The following is an 18,972-nucleotide window of genomic DNA, read 5'->3' as shown; positions in this document are numbered from 1 at the left end:
CCCATACAGTCTATGAGTACTCCACACCAGGTGATGGCGGTAAAGACAAACACACACACACACACACACACACACACACAGAGGAAGTGGTGTGCAGTGACTCGGAGGTGATTGTGTGTGTGTTGGAGCTGTGAGCGGTTTGTTGTTCACGCTGTTCGGACCGTTGGAGCTTCTCTTTCAGCGGCGGGAAGATTCAGTCGGACATTAAGCTACCGTTACTATCCGCCATTAAGCTGCCGTTACTGTCCGCCATTTTACCTCCGCTGCCTACGAGCTGCTGCTGTCATGGCGACCGGAGGCGGCGCGGCTGCTGCTCATGTGGGTGATGTTGAAGAAGATGCTTCTCAGCTGCTGTTCCCTAAAGGTCCGTAACTCACTACAGACACACACTGACTGTCTGTAACTCACCACAGACACACACTGACTGTCTGTAACTCACCACAGAGTCACACTGACTGACTGTAACTCACTACAGACACACACTGACTGTCTGTAACTCACCACAGACACACACTGACTGTCTGTAACTCACTACAGAGTCACACTGACTGACTGTAACTCACTACAGACACACACTGACTGACTGTAACTCACCACAGACACACACTGACTGTCTGTAACTCACCACAGACACACATTGACTGACTGTAACTCACCACAGACACACACTGACTGACTGTAACTCATCACAGACACACACTGACTGTCTGTAACTCATCACAGACACACATTGACTGACTGTAACTCACCACAGACACACACTGACTGACTGTAACTCACCACAGACACACACTGACTGTCTGTAACTCACCACAGACACACACTGACTGTCTGTAACTCACTACAGAGTCACACTGACTGACTGTAACTCACTACAGACACACACTGACTGACTGTAACTCACCACAGACACACACTGACTGTCTGTAACTCACCACAGACACACATTGACTGACTGTAACTCACCACAGACACACACTGACTCTCTGTAACTCACCACAGACACACACTGACTGTAACTCACCAGACACACACTGACTGACTGTAACTCACCACAGACACACACTGACTGTCTGTAACTCATCACAGACACACACTGACTGACTGTAACTCACTACAGACACACACTGACTGACTGTAACTCACTACAGACACACACTGACTGACTGTAACTCACCACAGACACACACTGACTCTCTGTAACTCACCACAGACACACACTGACTGTAACTCACCACAGACACACACTGACTGTCTGTAACTCATCACAGACACACATTGACTGACTGTAACTCACCACAGACACACACTGACTGACTGTAACTCACCACAGACACACACTGACTCTCTGTAACTCACCACAGACACACACTGACTGTAACTCACCAGACACACACTGACTGACTGTAACTCACCACAGACACACACTGACTGTCTGTAACTCACCACAGACACACACTGACTGACTGTAACTCATCACAGACACACACTGACTGTCTGTAACTCATCACAGACACACACTGACTGACTGTAACTCACCACAGACACACACTGACTCTCTGTAACTCACCACAGACACACACTGACTGTAACTCACCACAGACACACACTGACTGTCTGTAACTCATCACAGACACACATTGACTGACTGTAACTCACCACAGACACACACTGACTGACTGTAACTCACTACAGACACACACTGACTGTCTGTAACTCACCACAGACACACACTGACTGACTGTAACTCACCACAGACACACACTGACTGTCTGTAACTCACTACAGACACACACTGACTGACTGTAACTCATCACAGACACACATTGACTGACTGTAACTCACTACAGACACACACTGACTGACTGTAACTCACTACAGACACACACTGACTGACTGTAACTCACCACAGACACACACTGACTGTAACTCACCACAGACACACACTGTCTGTAACTCATCACAGACACACATTGACTGACTGTAACTCACCACAGACACACACTGACTGTCTGTAACTCACCACAGACACACACTGACTGACTGTAACTCACTACAGACACACACTGACTGACTGTAACTCACCACAGACACACACTGACTGTAACTCACCACAGACACACACTGTCTGTAACTCATCACAGACACACATTGACTGACTGTAACTCACCACAGACACACACTGACTGTCTGTAACTCACCACAGACACACACTGACTGACTGTAACTCACTACAGACACACACTGACTGGCTGTAACTCACTACAGACACACACTGACTTACTGTAACTCACCACAGACACACACTGGCTGACTGTAACTCACCACAGACACACACTGACTGTCTGTACCTCACCACAGACACACACTGACTGTCTGTAACTCACTACAGACACACACTGACTGTCTGTAACTGACTACAGACACACACTGACTGTCTGTAACTCACCACAGACACACATTGACTGACTGTAACTCACTACAGACACGCATTGACTGACTGTAACTCACTACAGACACACACTGACTGTCTGTAACTCACTACAGACACACACTGACTGTCTGTAACTGACTACAGACACACACTGACTGTCTGTAACTCACCACAGACACACACTGACTGTCTGTAACTCACCACAGACACACACTGACTGACTGTAACTCACCACAGACACACACTGACTGGCTGTAACTCACCACAGACACACACTGACTGTAACTCACCACAGACACACACTGACTGTCTGTAACTCACCACAGACACACACTGACTGTAACTCACCACAGACACACACTGACTGTCTGTAACTCACCACAGACACACACTAACTAACTGACTGTCTGTAACTGTCTGTGCTGGTCCTATCAGAGTTCGAGAGCTCGGAGACGCTGCTGAACTCGGAGGTCCACATGTTGCTGGAACATCGTAAGCAGCAGAACGAGAGCGCCGAGGACGAGCAGGAACTGTCCGAAGTCTTCATGAAGACGCTCAACTACACGGCTCGCTTCAGCCGCTTCAAGAACAGAGAGACCATCACGGCCGTGCGCAGGTCAGTGCTGCAGGTCATACGCGAAGGAGAGAGGAAAGAAAGAGAGAAGGAGGGAGGAAGGAATAAGGAAAGGAGGGAGGAAAGAAGGAAGGAAGGAAGGAAAGGAGGGAGGAAGGAAGAAAAGGAGAGAGGAAAGAAAGAGAGAAGGAGGGAAATAAGGAAAGGAGGGAGGAAAGAAAGAAAGAGAGAAGGAGGGAGGAAGGAATAAGGAAAGGAGGGAGGAAAGAAGGAAGGAAGGAAAGGAGGGAGGGAGGAAGGAAAGGAGGGAGGAAAGAAAGGGAGAAGGAGAGAAATAAGGAAAGGAGGGAAGGAGGGAGGAAAGAAAGAGAGGAGGGAGGGAGGGAGGAAGGAATAAGGAAAGGAGGGAGGAAAGAAGGAAGGAAGGAAAAGAGGGAGGGAGGAAGGAAAGGAGAGAGGAAAGAAAGAGAGAGGGAGGGAAGGAGGGAGGAAAGAAAGAGAGGAAAGAAGGAAGGAGGGAGGGAGGAAGAAAAGGAGGGAGGAAAGAGAGAGAGAGGGAGAGAAATAAGGAAAGGAGGGAGGAAAGAAAGAGAGAAGGAGGGAGGAAGGAATAAGGAAAGGAGGGAGGAAAGAAGGAAGGAAGGAAATGAGGGAGGGAGGAAAGAAAGGGAGAAGGAGAGAAATAAGGAAAGGAGGGAAGGAGGGAGGACAGAAAGAGAGGAGGGAAATAAGGAAAGGAGGGAGGAAAGAAATTTTCCTTCCTCCTTCCTTCCCTCCTTCGTCCCTCCTTTCCTTATTCCTTCCTCCTTCCTTCCCTCCTTCCTCCCTCCTTTCCTTCCCTCCTTCCTCCCTCCTTTCCTTCCTTCCTTGACTCCTGGACTGATGCTGTGTGATAATGAAGTGAGTAAGTACAGTCCTGCTGTTCATGTTTCTACAGCCTGATGAATGTCACATAAAGATGATTCTCAGTAAACAGTCAATAATCAATACATTAAAACATTAGAGTAGAACAGTGTTTACTGTCTTTGTACACTGAAACATTCTGCTGTGATCATTATCTCTATTAATACTGCAACTATCTATCTACTATATCTACTATTAACTACTACTTCATACTGCAACTATCAATGTTAACTGTACAACAACGAGAAACACCACATCACATGATTGATCAGGTATTGATCAGGTGGTTGATCAGGTGATTGATCAGGTGGTTGATCAGGTGGTTGATCAGGTGATTGATCAGGTGATTGATCAGGTGGTTGATCAGGTGATTGATCAGGTGATTGATCAGATGGTTGATCAGATGTGTTTCTTCAGTCTCCTCCTGCAGAAGAAGCTCCATAAGTTCGAGCTGTCCAGTTTGGCCAATCTGTGTCCTGAAGCAGCTGAAGAGGCCAAAGCTCTGATCCCCAGGTGAGTTCTGATCCATCAGAGACTGCTGGTGCTGTAGCGCCCCCTTCGGGACACGCTGCATGTAGCGCCCCCTTCGGGACGCGCTGCATGTAGCGCCCCCTTCGGGACGCGCCGCATGTAGCGCCCCCTTCAGGACACGCTGCATGTAGCGCCCCCTTCGGGACGCGCTGCACGTAGCGCCCCCTTCAGGACACGCTGCATGTAGCGCCCCCTTCGGGACGCGCTGCACGTAGCGCCCCCTTCGGGACACGCTGCGTGTCTAACAGGAACTGAGCATTTATTGATTAGTGATGACCTGACGCTGTGTGTTTCAGTCTGGAGGGACGCTTCGAGGACGAGGAGCTGCAGCAGATCCTGGACGACATCCAGACCAAGAGAAGCTTCCAGTACTGAGGACCAGGACCAGGACCCGGACCCGGACCTGGACCCGGCAGGTCCAGCAGGACAGAACTGACCCTGATCATGTGATGTGATGCCATCACTCACCTGTAGAGCAGCTGAGCGTTTCTTCTTCTTCTGTCACAATAAACTCTGATTTGTTTTTTTTACATGGTTTCTGTCCAATCACAGCCGAGCTGCAGACCGACCAATCAGCTGATCGGTCAGAGATCAGCTGATTGGTCGGTGATCAGCTGATTGGTCGGTGATCAGCTGATTGGTCGGTGATCAGCTGATCGATCAGCTGATGATCAGCTGGTCGGTGATCAGCTGATCGATCAGCTGATTGGTCGGTGATCTCAGGTCTGAATCTCTGCTTAACCAAAGTACTGATAGGTTATTGATGTGCAGCGAGGTGATTGGCTCAGAGCTGAAGGATGAAGCTGAGACTTTTTTAATAGTTTTTATTTTTGTTTGTTTTCATTAAAAAGTTTAAACGTCGCCTCGTTTGTGTTTTAACTCGTTAACCTGACGAAGCTCCGTCACTTCCTGTCACCTGACCCGTGAGACAGGAAACAGGAAGTGGGTCAGATGTTGATGCAGTACGCCGCCGTGCCGTGGTCCAAGGCTTCAGGCAGGACGCCGGCGGACGTCCCGGCCATCCTCACAGAGTTCCCCCCCCGCAGCCGCCGCTCGTACTCCATCAGCTGCCTCCAGAACCCCGCGTTGGGTCTGATGAACGCACGCCGCTCCAGAACCTGCTCATGAGCCCCCCGCAGGCTGAGACCCTCGAACCTGCAACCACAACCATCACTCAGCATACACCAGCAGCAAGTACTACAGTACTAGTACTAGTACCTCTAACTGTACTACAGTACTAGTACCTCTAACTGTATTACAGTACTAGTACTAGTACCTCAAACTGTATTACAGTACTAGTACTAGTACCTCAAACTGTACTACAGTAAAGTACTAGTACCTCTAACTGTACTATAGTAAAGTACTAGTACCTCTAACTGTACTACAGTACTAGTACCTCTAACTGTATTACAGTACTAGTACTAGTACCTCAAACTGTACTACAGTAAAGTACTAGTACCTCTAACTGTACTATAGTAAAGTACTAGTACCTCTAACTGTACAACGGTACAGTACTAGTACCTCAAACTGTACTACAGTACTAGTACCTCTAACTGTACTACAGTAAAGTACTAGTACCTCTAACTGTACTACAGTACTAGTACCTCTAACTGTACTACAGTACTAGTACCTCTAACTGTACTACAGTAAAGTACTAGTACCTCTAACAGTACTACAGTAAAGTACTAGTACCTCTAAATGTACTACAGTAAAGTACCAGTACCTCCAACTGTGCTGCAGTAAAGTATTAGTACTACAGTACTGTAGTACTAGTACTGTAGTACTGTAGTAATACTGGGTGCAGACCTCATCAGGTAGGCCATGACCAGAGCGGGGGATCGGCTCCTGCCGGCGCTGCAGTGGACCAGGGTAGTCCCGGTCCGGTTCTGGTGGATCCGCTCCGCCACCAGGTCGAAGTGCTGGTCCAGAGGAGCGTGAGGTTGGTCCTGGACGGGGACGTGGAGGACCTGCAGGCCGTCCCGCGGCGGGTAGGACACGTCGTCCAGGCCGCTGGCGTTAACGATGAGAGACACGTTCCTGCTGGACAACACGCCGAGACTCAGAGCCGAGTCCAGACCCCCCAGGAAGAGACCGGGACGCACCTGGGACACCTGGGACATCTGGGACACGCCTGGGACACCTGGGACTGGTCCAGGTGGATCAGAACAGGGTTCAGGTTACAGAAACATCTTTATCTGACCTGTGATCTGTTTAATGAACCACATTAGAACGTCTTCAGGAGCTTCTGGTCTCCTGTTAGTCTTTATAAACCAGCACAGAGACACTTAATAGAAATATAATATAATATATATAATATATATAATATAATATAATATAATATATATAATATAATATATATATATATATGAACATGTAATGTGTAGGGTTATATTTTATGCTGCCTTTCAGTGTCAGCGGCTCCACCGTATGATATTGATAAGCTGCATTCATCTTCAACAGGAGGGTTTAGAAGAGTATCATAAACGTATTGATCCAGGTCCTTATATGATAAAACTCTCCTCAACATATTTAAATAAAGAAGATTAATAAAAAGCATATTTGTCAGAAGTGGGATTCGAACCCACGCCTCCAGGGGAGACTGCGACCTGAACGCAGCGCCTTAGACCGCTCGGCCATCCTGACGTAAGGACATGACGTCGCCATGTCGTGATATAAAGATATACTTTAAGTTTAAGGATTATATTAAAAGTGGTTAAAATGAGTTGATTTTATATATTTTTAGCAACAAATCCTCCGAAATGAAACGCGCGCGGGTCGCAGGTCGGTCAGGGTGAAGGTAAAGACGTCAGGATCAACCAATCAGGGGCAGAGTAGCGGCGCGTGATGACGTCACTGCGTTCGGGGCGTTATCACTGCGGCCGCTAGGTGGCGACATTTAACCCTCCTGTTGTGTTCGGGTCAAGGAAGGGAGGGAGGAAAGGAGGGAGGGAGGAAGGAAAGGAAAGAAGGCAGGGAGGAAAAAGGTCGGGATGAAGGAAAGGAGGAAGGAAAGAAGGAAGGGAGGAAAGAGAGAAGAACAAAGAGAGGAAGGGAGGGAGGGAGGTAGTAAAGGAAAGAAGGCAGGGAGGAGGGAGGGAGGAAGGGAGGGAAGAAGGAAAGAAGGCAGGAAGGGAGGGAGGGAGGAAGGAAGGGATGAAGGAGGGAAGGAAGGGAGTAAAGGAAAGAAGGCAGGGAGGGAGGGAGGGAGGGAGGGAGGGAGTGAGTAAAGGAAAGAAGGCAGGGAGGAAGGGAGGGAAGAAGGAAAGAAGGGAGGAGGGAAGGAAGGGAGTGAAGGAAAGAAGGCAGGGAGGAAGGGAGGGAAGAAGGAAGGAAGGGAGGGAGGAGGGAAGGAAGGGAGTAAAGGAAAGAAGGCAGGGGGGAAGGGAGGGAAGAAGGAAGGAAGGGAGGGAGGGAGGAGGGAAGGAAGGGAGTGAAGGAAAGAGGGAAGGAAGGGACGGAGGGAGGAAGGAGGGAAGGAAGGGAGTAAAGGAAAGAAGGCAGGGAGGGAGGAAAGAGGAAGGAGGGAAGGAAGGAAGAAAGGGGCATGGAGGAAGGAGTGAAGGAAGGGAGTAAAGGAAAGAAGGCAGGGAGGAAGGGAGGGAGGAGGGAAGGAAGGGAGGAAAGGAAAGAAGGCAGGGAGGAAGAAGGAAGGGAGGGAGGAAGGAGGGAAGGAAGGAAGAAAGGGGCATGGAGGAAGGAGGGAAGGAAGGGAGTAAAGGAAAGAAGGCAGGGAGGAAGGAAGGGAAGAAGGAAGGGAGGGAGGGAGGGAGGAGGGAAGGAAGGGAGTGAAGGAAAGAAGGCCCTCCCTCCTTCCTCCCTCTCTCTTTTCCTTGCTTCTTCCTCCCCTCCTTCCTTCCTACCTCCTTTCCTCCCACCTTTCCTTCCTTCCTTTCCATCCTTCCTTCCTTCCTTCCTCCCTCCCTCCCTCCTTTGCATCCTTCCTTCCTTCCTCCCTCCCTCCTTTCCTTCCCCCCTCCCTCCCTCCCTCCCTCCTTCCTTCCTCCCACCTTTCCTTCCTTCTTTCCTCCTTTCCATCCTTCCTTCCTCCCTCGCTCCTTTCCTCCTTCCTTTCCATCCTTCCTCCCCCTCTCTTTTCCTTTCCTTCCTTCCTTCCTTTCCTCCCTCCTTTCCTTTCCTTCCTTGACTCAAGCACAAATCAGAGGTGAGTAACAGGGAGGGAGGGGCACGTGCGGCTCACTGTCACGCGCCAATGAGTCAGTGTCACAGTTTAAAGAGCCTCAGTTTCATTTCTGCTTCCAGTCCAGCAGCTGACACACAGGTAAGATGTGCTTTATTACAGCTGCTATAGAGGCACGTGCTGCAGGTAAGATGTGCTTTATTAGAGTATAGAGGCACGTGCGACAGCTACGTTACTTATAAATGTCTAATTAAATAGTTAAAGGGTCTGAAACTGAAATCCACGGGGAGCATTTCAAACCAAACCTCATTCAATAATCTGACAGTTTAATGGTTCCGTCTCATTTCCGTTTAATTCCGAGTTAATCCAGATAAATGAAGACGTGTCCTCATCGGGCCGGTCAGGGTGAAGTCTTCGGCCTTCAGACATTTATATAAATACTGACTCTGAGTTAACTGAAGCGGATTAAAGAGGAAGGAGAAGACGCGCGGGTCCGTTTCCGCGTGCTCGTGATAAATATCGTTTTTCTGTCACTTTTTTGAACAGAGTTTGGTTTAAAGACGGTATGAAGCTGAAGCTGAGTGACACTCTCACCTGTTTCCTCCTGAGTTAAAGCAGCCTGAAGACTTTTGGACAGAAGCTTAAAATAAAATAGACAAGGATTCAAAACATCCGGTCACGAGACTCACATCCTTCAAAATAAAAGCCGACAGACAGTAAATACAGAGATTCAATCAGGAGCCTCGAATTCAGCTGTTTGAATAAATGAAGGGAGGGAGGTAGGGAGGAATAAAGGAAGGAAGGAAGTAATAAAGGAAGGAAGGAAGTAATAAATGAAGGGAGGGAGGGAGGGAGGAATAAATGAAGGGAGGGAGGAATAAAGGAAGGAAGGAAGGAAGTAATAAATGAAGGGAAGTAGGGAGGAAGGAAGGAAGGAAGGAAGGAATAAAGGAAGGGAGGGAGGAAGGAAGGAATGACAGAAGGAATTAAGGAAGGGAGAGAGGAAGGAAGAAAGTAATAAATGAAGGGAGGGAGGGAGGAAGGAAGGAAGGGAGAGAGGAAGGAAGGAAGTAATAAATGAAGGGAGGGAGGAAGGGAGGAATGACAGAAGGAATGAAGGAAGGGAAGGAATAAAGGAAGGAAGGAAGGAATAAAGGAAGGGAGGAAGGAAGTAATAAATAAAGGGAGGGAGGGAGGGAGGAATAAATGAAGGGAGGGAGGAATAAAGGAAGGAAGGAAGGAAGTAATAAATGAAGGGAAGTAGGGAGGAAGGAAGGAAGGAAGGAAGGAATAAAGGAAGGGAGGGAGGAAGGAAGGAATGACAGAAGGAATTAAGGAAGGGAGAGAGGAAGGAAGAAAGTAATAAATGAAGGGAGGGAGGGAGGAAGGAAGGAAGGGAGAGAGGAAGGAAGGAAGTAATAAATGAAGGGAGGGAGGAAGGAAGGAAGGAAGGAATGAATAAAGGAAGGGAAGGAATAAAGGAAGGAAGGAAGGAATAAAGGAAGGGAGGAAGGAAGTAATAAATAAAGGGAGGGAGGAAGGAAAGAAAGAAGGAAGGGAGGAAGGAAGGGAGGGATGGAGGGAGGTAGGAAGGAAGGAAGGACCTGTTTCCTCCTGAGTTAAAGCAGCCTGAAGACTTTTGGACAGAAGCTTAAAATAAAATAGACGGTGGATTCAAAACATCCGGTCACGAGACTCATATCCTTCAAAATAAAAGCCACGCGATGGATAAAAACTTTGATTCTGTATTGATCCTGAAGGACGTAATAAATGATGGGAGGGAGGAAGGTAGGAAGGAATAAAGGAAGGGAGGAAGGAAGTAATAAATGAAGGGAGGTAGGAAGGAAGGAAGGAATAAAGGAAGGGAGGAAGGAAGTAATAAATGAAGGAAGGAATAAAGGAAGGGAAGGGAGGAATAAAGGAAGGAAGGAAGGAAGTAATAAATGAAGGGATGGAGGAAGGAAGGAAGGGAGGGAGGGAGGAAGGAAGGAAGGAAGGAAGGGAGGGATGGAGGGAGGTAGGAAGGAAGGAAGGAAGGAAGGAAGGACCTGTTTCCTCCTGAGTTAAAGCAGCCTGAAGACTTTTGGACAGAAGCTTAAAATAAAAGACAAGGATTCAAAACATCCGGTCACGAGACTCATATCCTTCAAAATAAAAGCCACGCGATGGATAAAAACTTCTGTATTGATCCTGAAGGACGTAATAAATGATGGGAGGTAGGAAGGAAGGAATAAAGGAAGGGAAGGGAGGAATAAAGGAAGGAAGGAAGGAAGTAATAAATGAAGGGATGGAGGAAGGAAGGAAGGGAGGGAGGTAGGAAGGAAGGAAGGAATAAAGGAAGGGAGGAAGGAAGTAATAAATGAAGGGAGGGAGGAAGGTAGGAAGGGAGGAAGGTAGGAAGGAAGGAATAAAGGAAGGGAAGGAATAAAGGAAGGAAGGAAGGATTAAAGGGAGGAAGGGAGGGTGGAAGGAAGGAAGTAATAAATGAAGGGAGGGAGGAAGGGAAGAATGACAGAAGGAATCAATAAAGGAAGGGAAGGAAAGAAGAAAGGAAGGAATAAAGGAAGGAACTAAGTAATAAATAAAGGGAGGGAGGAAGGAAGGAAGGAAGGAAGGAAGGAAGGAATGAAGGAATAAAGGAAGGGAGGAAGGAAGTAATAAATGGAGGGAGGAATAAAGGAAGGAAGTCCTTCTGTCCTTCCTTCCCTCCTTCCTCCCTCTCTCTTTTCCTTGCTTCTTCCTCCCCTGCTTCCTTCCTTTCCGCCTTCAGACATTATATTAAATACTGACTCTGAGTTAACTGAAGCGGATTAAAGAGGAAGGAGGAGACGCGCGGGTCCGTTTCCGCGTGCTCGTGATAAATATCGTTTTTCTGTCACTTTTTTGAACAGAGTTTGGTTTAAAGACGGATGAAGCTGAAGCTGAGTGACTCTCTCACCTGTTTCCTCCCTGAGTTAAAGCAGCCTGAAGACTTTTAGACAGAAGCTTAAAATAAAATAGACGGTGGATTCAAAACATCCGGTCACGAGACTCACATCCTTCAAAATAAAAGCCACGCGACGGATAAAAACTTTGATTCTGTATTGATCCTGAAGGACGTAATAAATGATGGGAGGGAGGAAGGAAGGAAGGAAGGAAGGAATAAAGGAAGGGAGGAAGGAAGTAATAAATGAAGGGAGGTAGGAAGGAAGGAATAAAGGAAGGGAGGAAGGAAGTAATAAATGAAGGGAGGTAGGAAGGAAGGAAGGAAGAAAGGAAGGGAGGAAGGAAGGAATAAATGAAGGGAGGGAGGAAGGTAGGAAGGAAGGAATAAAGGAAGGGAAGGGAGGAATAAAGGAAGGAAGAAAGGAAGTAATAAATGAAGGGAGGGAGGAAGGAAGGAATAAAGGAAGGGAAGGAAGGAATAAAGGAAGGGAAGGAAGGAATAAAGGAAGGGAAGGGAGGAATAAAGGAAGGAAGAAAGGAAGTAATAAATGAAGGGAGGGAGGAAGGAAGGAAGGAAGGGAGGGATGGAGGGAGGTAGGAAGGAAGGAAGGAAGGAAGGAAGGACCTGTTTCCTCCTGAGTTAAAGCAGCCTGAAGACTTTTGGACAGAAGCTTAAAATAAAATAGACGGTGGATTCAAAACATCCGGTCACGAGACTCACATCCTTCAAAATAAAAGCCGACAGACAGTAAATACAGAGATTCAATCAGGAGCCTCAAATTCAGCTGTTTGAATAAATGAAGGGAGGAAGGAAGGAAGGAAGGAAGGAATGAAGGAAGGGAGGAAGGAATAAAGGAAGGGAGGGAGGAAGGAAGGAATGACAGAAGGAATGAAGGAAGGGAGAGAGGAAGGAAGGAAGTAATAAATGAAGGGAGGGAGGGAGGAAGGGAAGAATGACAGAAGGAATGAAGGAAGGGAGAGAGGAAGGAAGGAAGTAATAAAGGGAGGGAGTGAGGGAGGGAGGAAGGAAGGGAGAGAGGAAGGAAGGAAGTAATAAATTAAGGGAGGGAGGAAGGAAGGAAGGAAGGAATGAATGAATAAAGGAAGGAAGGGAAGGAAGGAAGGAATAAAGGAAGGAAGTAAGTAATAAATAAAGGGAGGGATGAAGGAATAAAGGAAGGAATAAAGGAAGGAAGGAAGTAATAAATGAGGGAGGGAGGGAGGAAGGAAGGAAGGAAGGAATATCTATCATTCTTTTGTGGTTACACCATTTGACATTTTCAGGAGCATTCAGTCTTTTGGTATAAAATGGGTCAAATGTCATTTCAAATCTCTCTTATTGATCTTTTTTTAATATATTGATTATATTGAAGTGGGCGTAACCTCCATGATGTCTTGCTGCGGAGTTCAGTCTGAATTCAGTCCCTTCCTTCCTTCCTTCCTTCTTCCTCCCTTCCTTCCTTTATTCTTCCCTCCCTTCCTTCCTCCCTCCTTTCCTTCCTTCTTCCTCCCTTCCTTCCTTGACTCTCTTATTGATCTTTTTGTAATATATTGATTATATTGAACTGGGCGTAACCTCCATGATGTCTTGCTGCGGAGTTCAGTCTGAATTCAGTCCCTTCCTTCCTTCCTTCCTTCCTTCCTTCCTTCCTTCCTTCCTTTATTCCTTCCTTCCTTCCTTCCTTCCTTCCTTCCTCCCTTCCTTCCTTGACTCTCTTATTGATGTTTTTTTAATATATTGATTATATTGAACTGGGCGTAACCTCCATGATGTCTTGCTGCGGAGTTCAGTCTGAATTCAGTCCCGTCCTTCCTTCCTCCCTTCCTTCCTTTATTCCTTCCTTCCTCCCTTCCTTTATTCCTTCCTTCCTTCCTTCCTTTATTCCTTTATTCATTTATTCCTTCCTCCCTCCCTTCCTTCCTTCCTTCCTTCCTTCCTTTATTCCTTCCTCCCTCCCTTCCTTCCTTCCTTTATTCCTCCCTTCCTTCCTCCCTCCCTCCCTTCCTTCCTTCCTTCCTTCCTCCCTTCCTTCCTTTATTCCTTCCTCCCTACCCTCCCTCCTTTCCTTCCTTCTTCATCCCTTCCTTCCTTGACTCTCTTATTGATCTTTTTTTAATATATTGATTATATTGAACTGGGCGTAACCTCCATGATGTCTTGCTGCGGAGTTCAGTCTGAATTCATCTGATTTTAACCTTCCTGTTGTCCTTGAGTCAAGGGAGGGAGGGAGGGAGGAAGGAAGGAAGGAAAGGAGGAAGGGAGGGAGGGAGGGAAGAAGGAAGGAAAGAAGGAAGGGAGGAAGGAGGATGAAGAAGAAAGGAGGAAAGGAGGAAGGGAGGGAAGAAGGAAGGAAAGAAGTAAGGGAGGAATGAGGAAGAAGAAGAAAGAAAAGGAGGATAGAAGGAAAGGAGAGAGGAAGGAAGGAAGTAATAAATTAAGGGAGGGAGGAAGGAAGGAAGGAAGGAAGGAATGAATGAATAAAGGAAGGAAGGGAAGGAAGGAAGGAATAAAGGAAGGAAGTAAGTAATAAATAAAGGGAGGGATGAAGGGAGGGAGGGAGGAATAAAGGAAGGAAGGAAAGAATAAAGGAAGGGAGGAAGGAAGTAATAAATGAGGGAGGGAGGGAGGAATAAAGGAAGGAAGGGAGGAAGGAAGCAATAAATGGAGGGAGGGAGGGAGGAAGGAAGGAAGGAATATCTATCATTCTTTTGTGGTTACACCATTTGACATGTTCAGGAGCATTCAGTCTTTTGGTATAAAATGGGTCAAATGTCATTTCAAATCTCTCTTATTGATCTTTTTTTAATATATTGATTATATTGAACTGGGCGTAACCTCCATGATGTCTTGCTGCGGAGTTCAGTCTGAATTCATCTGATTTTAACCTTCCTGTTGTCCTTGAGTCAAGGGAGGGAGGGAGGGAGGAAGGAAGGAAGGAAAGGAGGAAGGGAGGGAGGGAGGGAAGAAGGAAGGAAAGAAGGAAGGGAGGAAGGAGGATGAAGAAGAAAGGAGGAAAGGAGGAAGGGAGGGAAGAAGGAAGGAAAGAAGTAAGGGAGGAATGAGGAAGAAGAAGAAAGAAAAGGAGGATAGAAGGAAAGGAGGAAGGAAGGATGGATGGAGGAAAGAAGGAAGGAAGGACAGAGGAAAGAAGGAAGGGAGGGAGGGAGGAAGGAAGAAGGAAGATAATGAGGAAGGGAGGAAGGACAGAGGAAAGAAGGAAGGGATGGAGGGAGGGAGGAAAGAAGGAAGGACAGAGGAAAGAAGGAAGAGAGGGAGGGAGGGAGGAAAGAAAGAAGGAAGGAAGGAAGGAAGGAAGGAAGGAAGGAACAGTTTTACTGGTTTTACTGGTTTACTGTTTTACTGGTTTACTGTTTTACTGGTGCTCAGATTTGAGTCATAAATCCAGTGAACGGGAAGGTTTATGAGTTTCTGTTGCTTCTGTTTTAAAGACGATGAACCAACAAACCAACAAGAACCCGACACAGAAGGCCGTCCTGCCTCAGGTCCGGTACCACCCCACCATCCAGACTGGAGAACCAGCCAGAACCAGAACCGGACCAACCCACAAGACCAGGCCTGGAGCTCAGACTGGGACTAAAGCGGTCGAGAACAACCAGGATGCTAATGGTATAGCACCTGAGGTCCGGTACCACCCCACCATCCAGACCGGAGAACCAGCCAGAACCAGAACTGGAAAAACCCACAAGACCAGGCCTGGAGCTCAGACTGGGATTAAAGCGGTCCAGAACAACCAGGATGCTGATGGTATAGCACCTGAGGTCCAGTACCACCCCATCATCCAGACCGGAGAACCAGCCAGAACCAGAACTGGACAAACCCACAAGACAAGACGGAACAACCAGGATGCTGATCGGACCGGTCCGGCTGATCCAGAGCCGAGGCAGAAACAGGAACAGATGAAGGAAGTGGATCACAGAGCTGCTACGGGTCCAGATCTTCCCACACCGGACCAGGTCCCTCTTGGTCTGGCTGTCGGACTGGACAGGTGTGTGGTGGAGCAGGTGGAGGTTCTGACCCGTGGACAGAGCACCAACCAGGACTGGTTCGCCTGGAGGAAGAACCGGATCACAGCTTCTATGGCTCACCGCATCGCTCACTGCCGCTTCGTTCATGGGAAGACCAAAACCCCGCCCCCCTCCTACATGTCTGCTATCACAGGTAAACCCTGCCCCCCTCCTACATGTCTGCTATCACAGGTAAGCCCCGCCCCCTCCTACCTGTCTCCTATCACAGGTAAACCCCGCCCCCCTCCTACCTGTCTTCTATCACAGGTAAACCCCGCCCCCCTCCTACCTGTCTCCTATCACAGGTAAACCCCGCCCCCCTCCTACCTGTCTTCTATCACAGGTAAACCCGGCCCCCTCCTACCTGTCTTCTATCACAGGTAAACCCCGCCCCCCTCCAATCTGTCTTCTATCACAGGTAAACCCCGCCCCCTCCTACCTGTCTTCTATCACAGGTAAACCCCGCCCCCTCCTACCTGTCTGCTATCACAGGTAAACCCGGCCCCCCTCCTACCTGTCTACATATTCACTAATCTGTCAGGTTTTAACTCAAATTTTTGAACTCACTGTGACTGTGATTGACAGGTGAGGGGCGGAGCATCCAGACCAGAGCCATGAGCTGGGGGGTTCAGATGGAGGCGGAGGTGGTCCGCAGGTACCAGGTGAGTCAAACTGACGGTGCTGTTTTAGGACTAGTTGGTGCACTGCTGAGGTGCTGAATGGGTTCCAGGTAGGAGCCGTGACTCATTGGGCTCACCGGCAACACCTGGCGTCTCAGGTGTGCCCCCCTCTGCTTAACCCTTCTGTGTCACAGATACTATTTTGGGGCCCAGGTGTGACAATGGAGGCACGGAACATGGCCCACCAGGACTCAATGTCCCCTGCCTCCCCCGGTACGTGGTCGAAGCTTTCCCGGAGGTGGGAGTTGAAACTCTCTCTGACAGGAGACTCTGCCAGACGTTCCCAGCAGACCCTCACAGTACGTTTGGGTCTGCCAGGTCTGACCAGCATCCTCCCCCACCATCGGAGCCAACTCACCACCAGGTGGTGATCAGTTGACAGCTCTGCCCCTCTCTTCACCCGAGTGTCTAAGACATGCGGCCGCAAGTCCGACGACACGACTACAAAGTCAATCATGGAACTGCGGCCTAGGGTGTCCTGGTGCCAAGTGCACATATGGACCCCCCCCCCCCCTTATGCTTGAACATGGTGTTCGTTATGGACAATGTTTTAATGATGTAATGATCTCATATTATAATATTATAATATTATAATGTGGTAATGTAATAATTAGGTCTGTCAGCGTTAACGCATTAATCGCGATTAGATTAATGCAATCCATAACGCGTTAATTGTTTTTAATCTCATTTTAATGTTGCAAGCCTTTTTGTCCCTTCTACTCCCCCGTAGACGGCTCCTCTAGCTGTAGCGCTATGCTTTGAAGTGGCCTCCTGCAGTAAACCTACCACGGCCCAGTTTCCTTCTTCCTCTTTTCCTTTCTTCCGTCTGTCCTTCCTACCTTTCCTTCTCTCTTCCTCCTTGTCTTTTTTCTTTCCTTCCTTCCTTCCTTCCTTCCTTCTTTCCGGTCTTCTCTTCTCTTCCCTTCCTTCCTTCCGTCCTTCCTTCCTTCTTTCCGGTCTTCTCTTCTCTTCTCTTCCCTTCCTTCCTTCCGTCCTTCCTTCCTTCCTTCCTTCCTCCTTTCCTTCCCTCCCGTAGACGGCTCCTCTCGCTGTAGCGCTATGCTTTGAAGTGGCCTCCTGCAGTAAACCTACCGCGCTGATGGAAAGTAAGAGAGCTACTGGACTTTTGAACGGCTTGTTTAACTTTAAAACACTTCCAGACCTCCAGGTTCAGGAAACTATGGAAATTCTGCGATTAATCTTGATTAAAAACAAATTAATCGTTTGACAGCCCTAATAATAATGTGATAATATTATTGTGTCTCTGCAGACTCTGAAGACAGCATCGCTGCGTAGCTCCGTCTCCGTTCAGGACTGTGGCCTTTTCATCGATGCTCGGCGCTCCTGGTTGGCTGCCAGCCCCGACGGCATCGTGACGGACAGTCGGACCGGCGAATGGCTGCTCTGCCTGGAGGTGAAGTGTCCCTACAAACACAGACACAGACGGGTGGAGGACGCCTGCAAGGACGACCCCGCCTTCTGCCTGGAGCTACGGGACGAGGACGGGCCGCTCTACCGTCTGAAGACGTCTCACAGCTACTTCACTCAGATTCAGTGTCAGCTGGCGGTGACCGGCCTGCGGCGGGCCGACCTCGCCGTCTTCACCCTGAAGGAGATCGCCATCGTCCCGGTGACCTTTGACCCCAACCTGTGGGAGGAGACGGTGTCCAAGCTGGAGACGTTTTACAGGGACGCCGTCCTGCCTCGACTGAGAGAGAAGACACAGCTGGACACACCTGAGCTGTAGAGAGAGACACACACACAGACACACACACAGACACACAGACACACACACACAAACACACACACACACACACAGACACACACTCACACACAGAGACACACACAAATGGTTCCGATACCATTTTTGGCCCCCGATACCGATACCCGGGTCCTATGTTCCCCAATCGCGGCTAGCTCGGCTGCTAGCTCGGCTGCTAGCTTGGCTGCCTACTTGGCTGCTAACTTGGCTGCTAGCTCGGCGGCTAACTCGATTGCTAACTCAGCGGCTAACTCAGCTAACTGGCTAACTGTAGACGGGATCATCCCTATGTTCCCCGGTCACATACAAAGCGGGGAACACAGGACCCGGGGAACATAGGGATGATCCCCTGATACCACGCCATTTTAATTCCACCTCTCGCAACTTTCAGACCGCACATCTTGCGTGTAGCTACTGTACTCGCTAGGTTACTCTAGGTTGAAATATTTTCCAAACCGCCGACATTTTCTCTCCTGGTTTGTTTTTCCTCCGCATGAAAAAGCTGCCCCGCCATTGGTTAAGAGCGGCTATTGACCCGCTCCCATTGGCCCGGAGTGAGCCAATAGCGATAGCTGCTTGGCACGGCATGCACTGAGCACGTGTGATCAGCAGTGAGTGTCGGGCGAGAGAGGACACAAGACACAAGAGACACACAGATACACACACACACACACACACACTGATACACACAAACACACACAGAGACACACACAGATAGAGACACAGATTTAGGGAGATTGTGTCTTTCTGCCTCTGAGAAAGTTTTTAAATGTTTTTTATTGTTACAAACTTTATTTACACTTTTCTGTCAAGACATTGACTGTAGTTACAATAAAGTAACGTGTGCCTTCTGCCCTTCTCTGTTTTCTCTGTTGTTTCCGTTTCCTGGTTAGCTACCGCCTACTAATCTATCTTTAAAAAGATTAAAAACCAACGTTAAGACCGAAAAGATCTCCGTGAGCCTGCTGCATGCAGTGAACATGTGGAACACAGTCTCAC

The 18,972-nt window shown here is 48.3% G+C and overlaps 3 protein-coding genes and 1 non-coding gene across 4 annotated transcripts; 2 read left to right on the top strand and 2 right to left on the bottom strand.

Moving 5' to 3' along the window:
* The first annotated feature begins 129 nt into the window (after nt 1-129).
* polr2d (RNA polymerase II subunit D) lies at nt 130-5,055 on the top strand. Its single transcript, XM_053321580.1, has 4 exons — nt 130-364; nt 2,870-3,050; nt 4,329-4,424; nt 4,739-5,055. Exons 1-4 carry the CDS (start codon nt 286-288, stop codon nt 4,815-4,817), a joined length of 435 nt encoding a protein of 144 aa, XP_053177555.1. The 5' UTR covers nt 130-285; the 3' UTR covers nt 4,818-5,055.
* A 105-nt stretch (nt 5,056-5,160) lies between these two features.
* On the bottom strand, nt 5,161-9,189 carry LOC128361002 (dual specificity protein phosphatase 14). The gene is made up of 3 exons (XM_053321573.1): nt 9,175-9,189; nt 6,249-6,649; nt 5,161-5,597 (listed from the first exon to the last, which is right to left on the bottom strand). Exons 2-3 carry the CDS (start codon nt 6,560-6,562, stop codon nt 5,390-5,392), a joined length of 522 nt encoding a protein of 173 aa, XP_053177548.1. The 5' UTR covers nt 6,563-6,649; nt 9,175-9,189; the 3' UTR covers nt 5,161-5,389.
* trnal-cag (transfer RNA leucine (anticodon CAG)) lies at nt 7,003-7,085 on the bottom strand. Its single transcript has one exon. It is a non-coding gene; the product is annotated as a tRNA-Leu (tRNA).
* Nucleotides 8,673-18,008, top strand: LOC128360963 (uncharacterized). The gene is made up of 4 exons (XM_053321528.1): nt 8,673-8,721; nt 14,956-15,685; nt 16,117-16,193; nt 17,482-18,008. The coding sequence occupies exons 2-4, from the start codon at nt 14,959-14,961 to the stop codon at nt 17,956-17,958; spliced, it is 1,281 nt and encodes a 426-aa protein (XP_053177503.1). The 5' UTR covers nt 8,673-8,721; nt 14,956-14,958; the 3' UTR covers nt 17,959-18,008.
* The last annotated feature ends 964 nt before the right edge of the window (nt 18,009-18,972 follow it).

The sequence above is a fragment of the Scomber japonicus genome, chromosome 6 (assembly GCF_027409825.1).
Source record: "Scomber japonicus isolate fScoJap1 chromosome 6, fScoJap1.pri, whole genome shotgun sequence".
NCBI classification, from domain to species: domain Eukaryota; kingdom Metazoa; phylum Chordata; class Actinopteri; order Scombriformes; family Scombridae; genus Scomber; species Scomber japonicus.
This window is presented reverse-complemented; position numbering and strand designations above follow the sequence as displayed.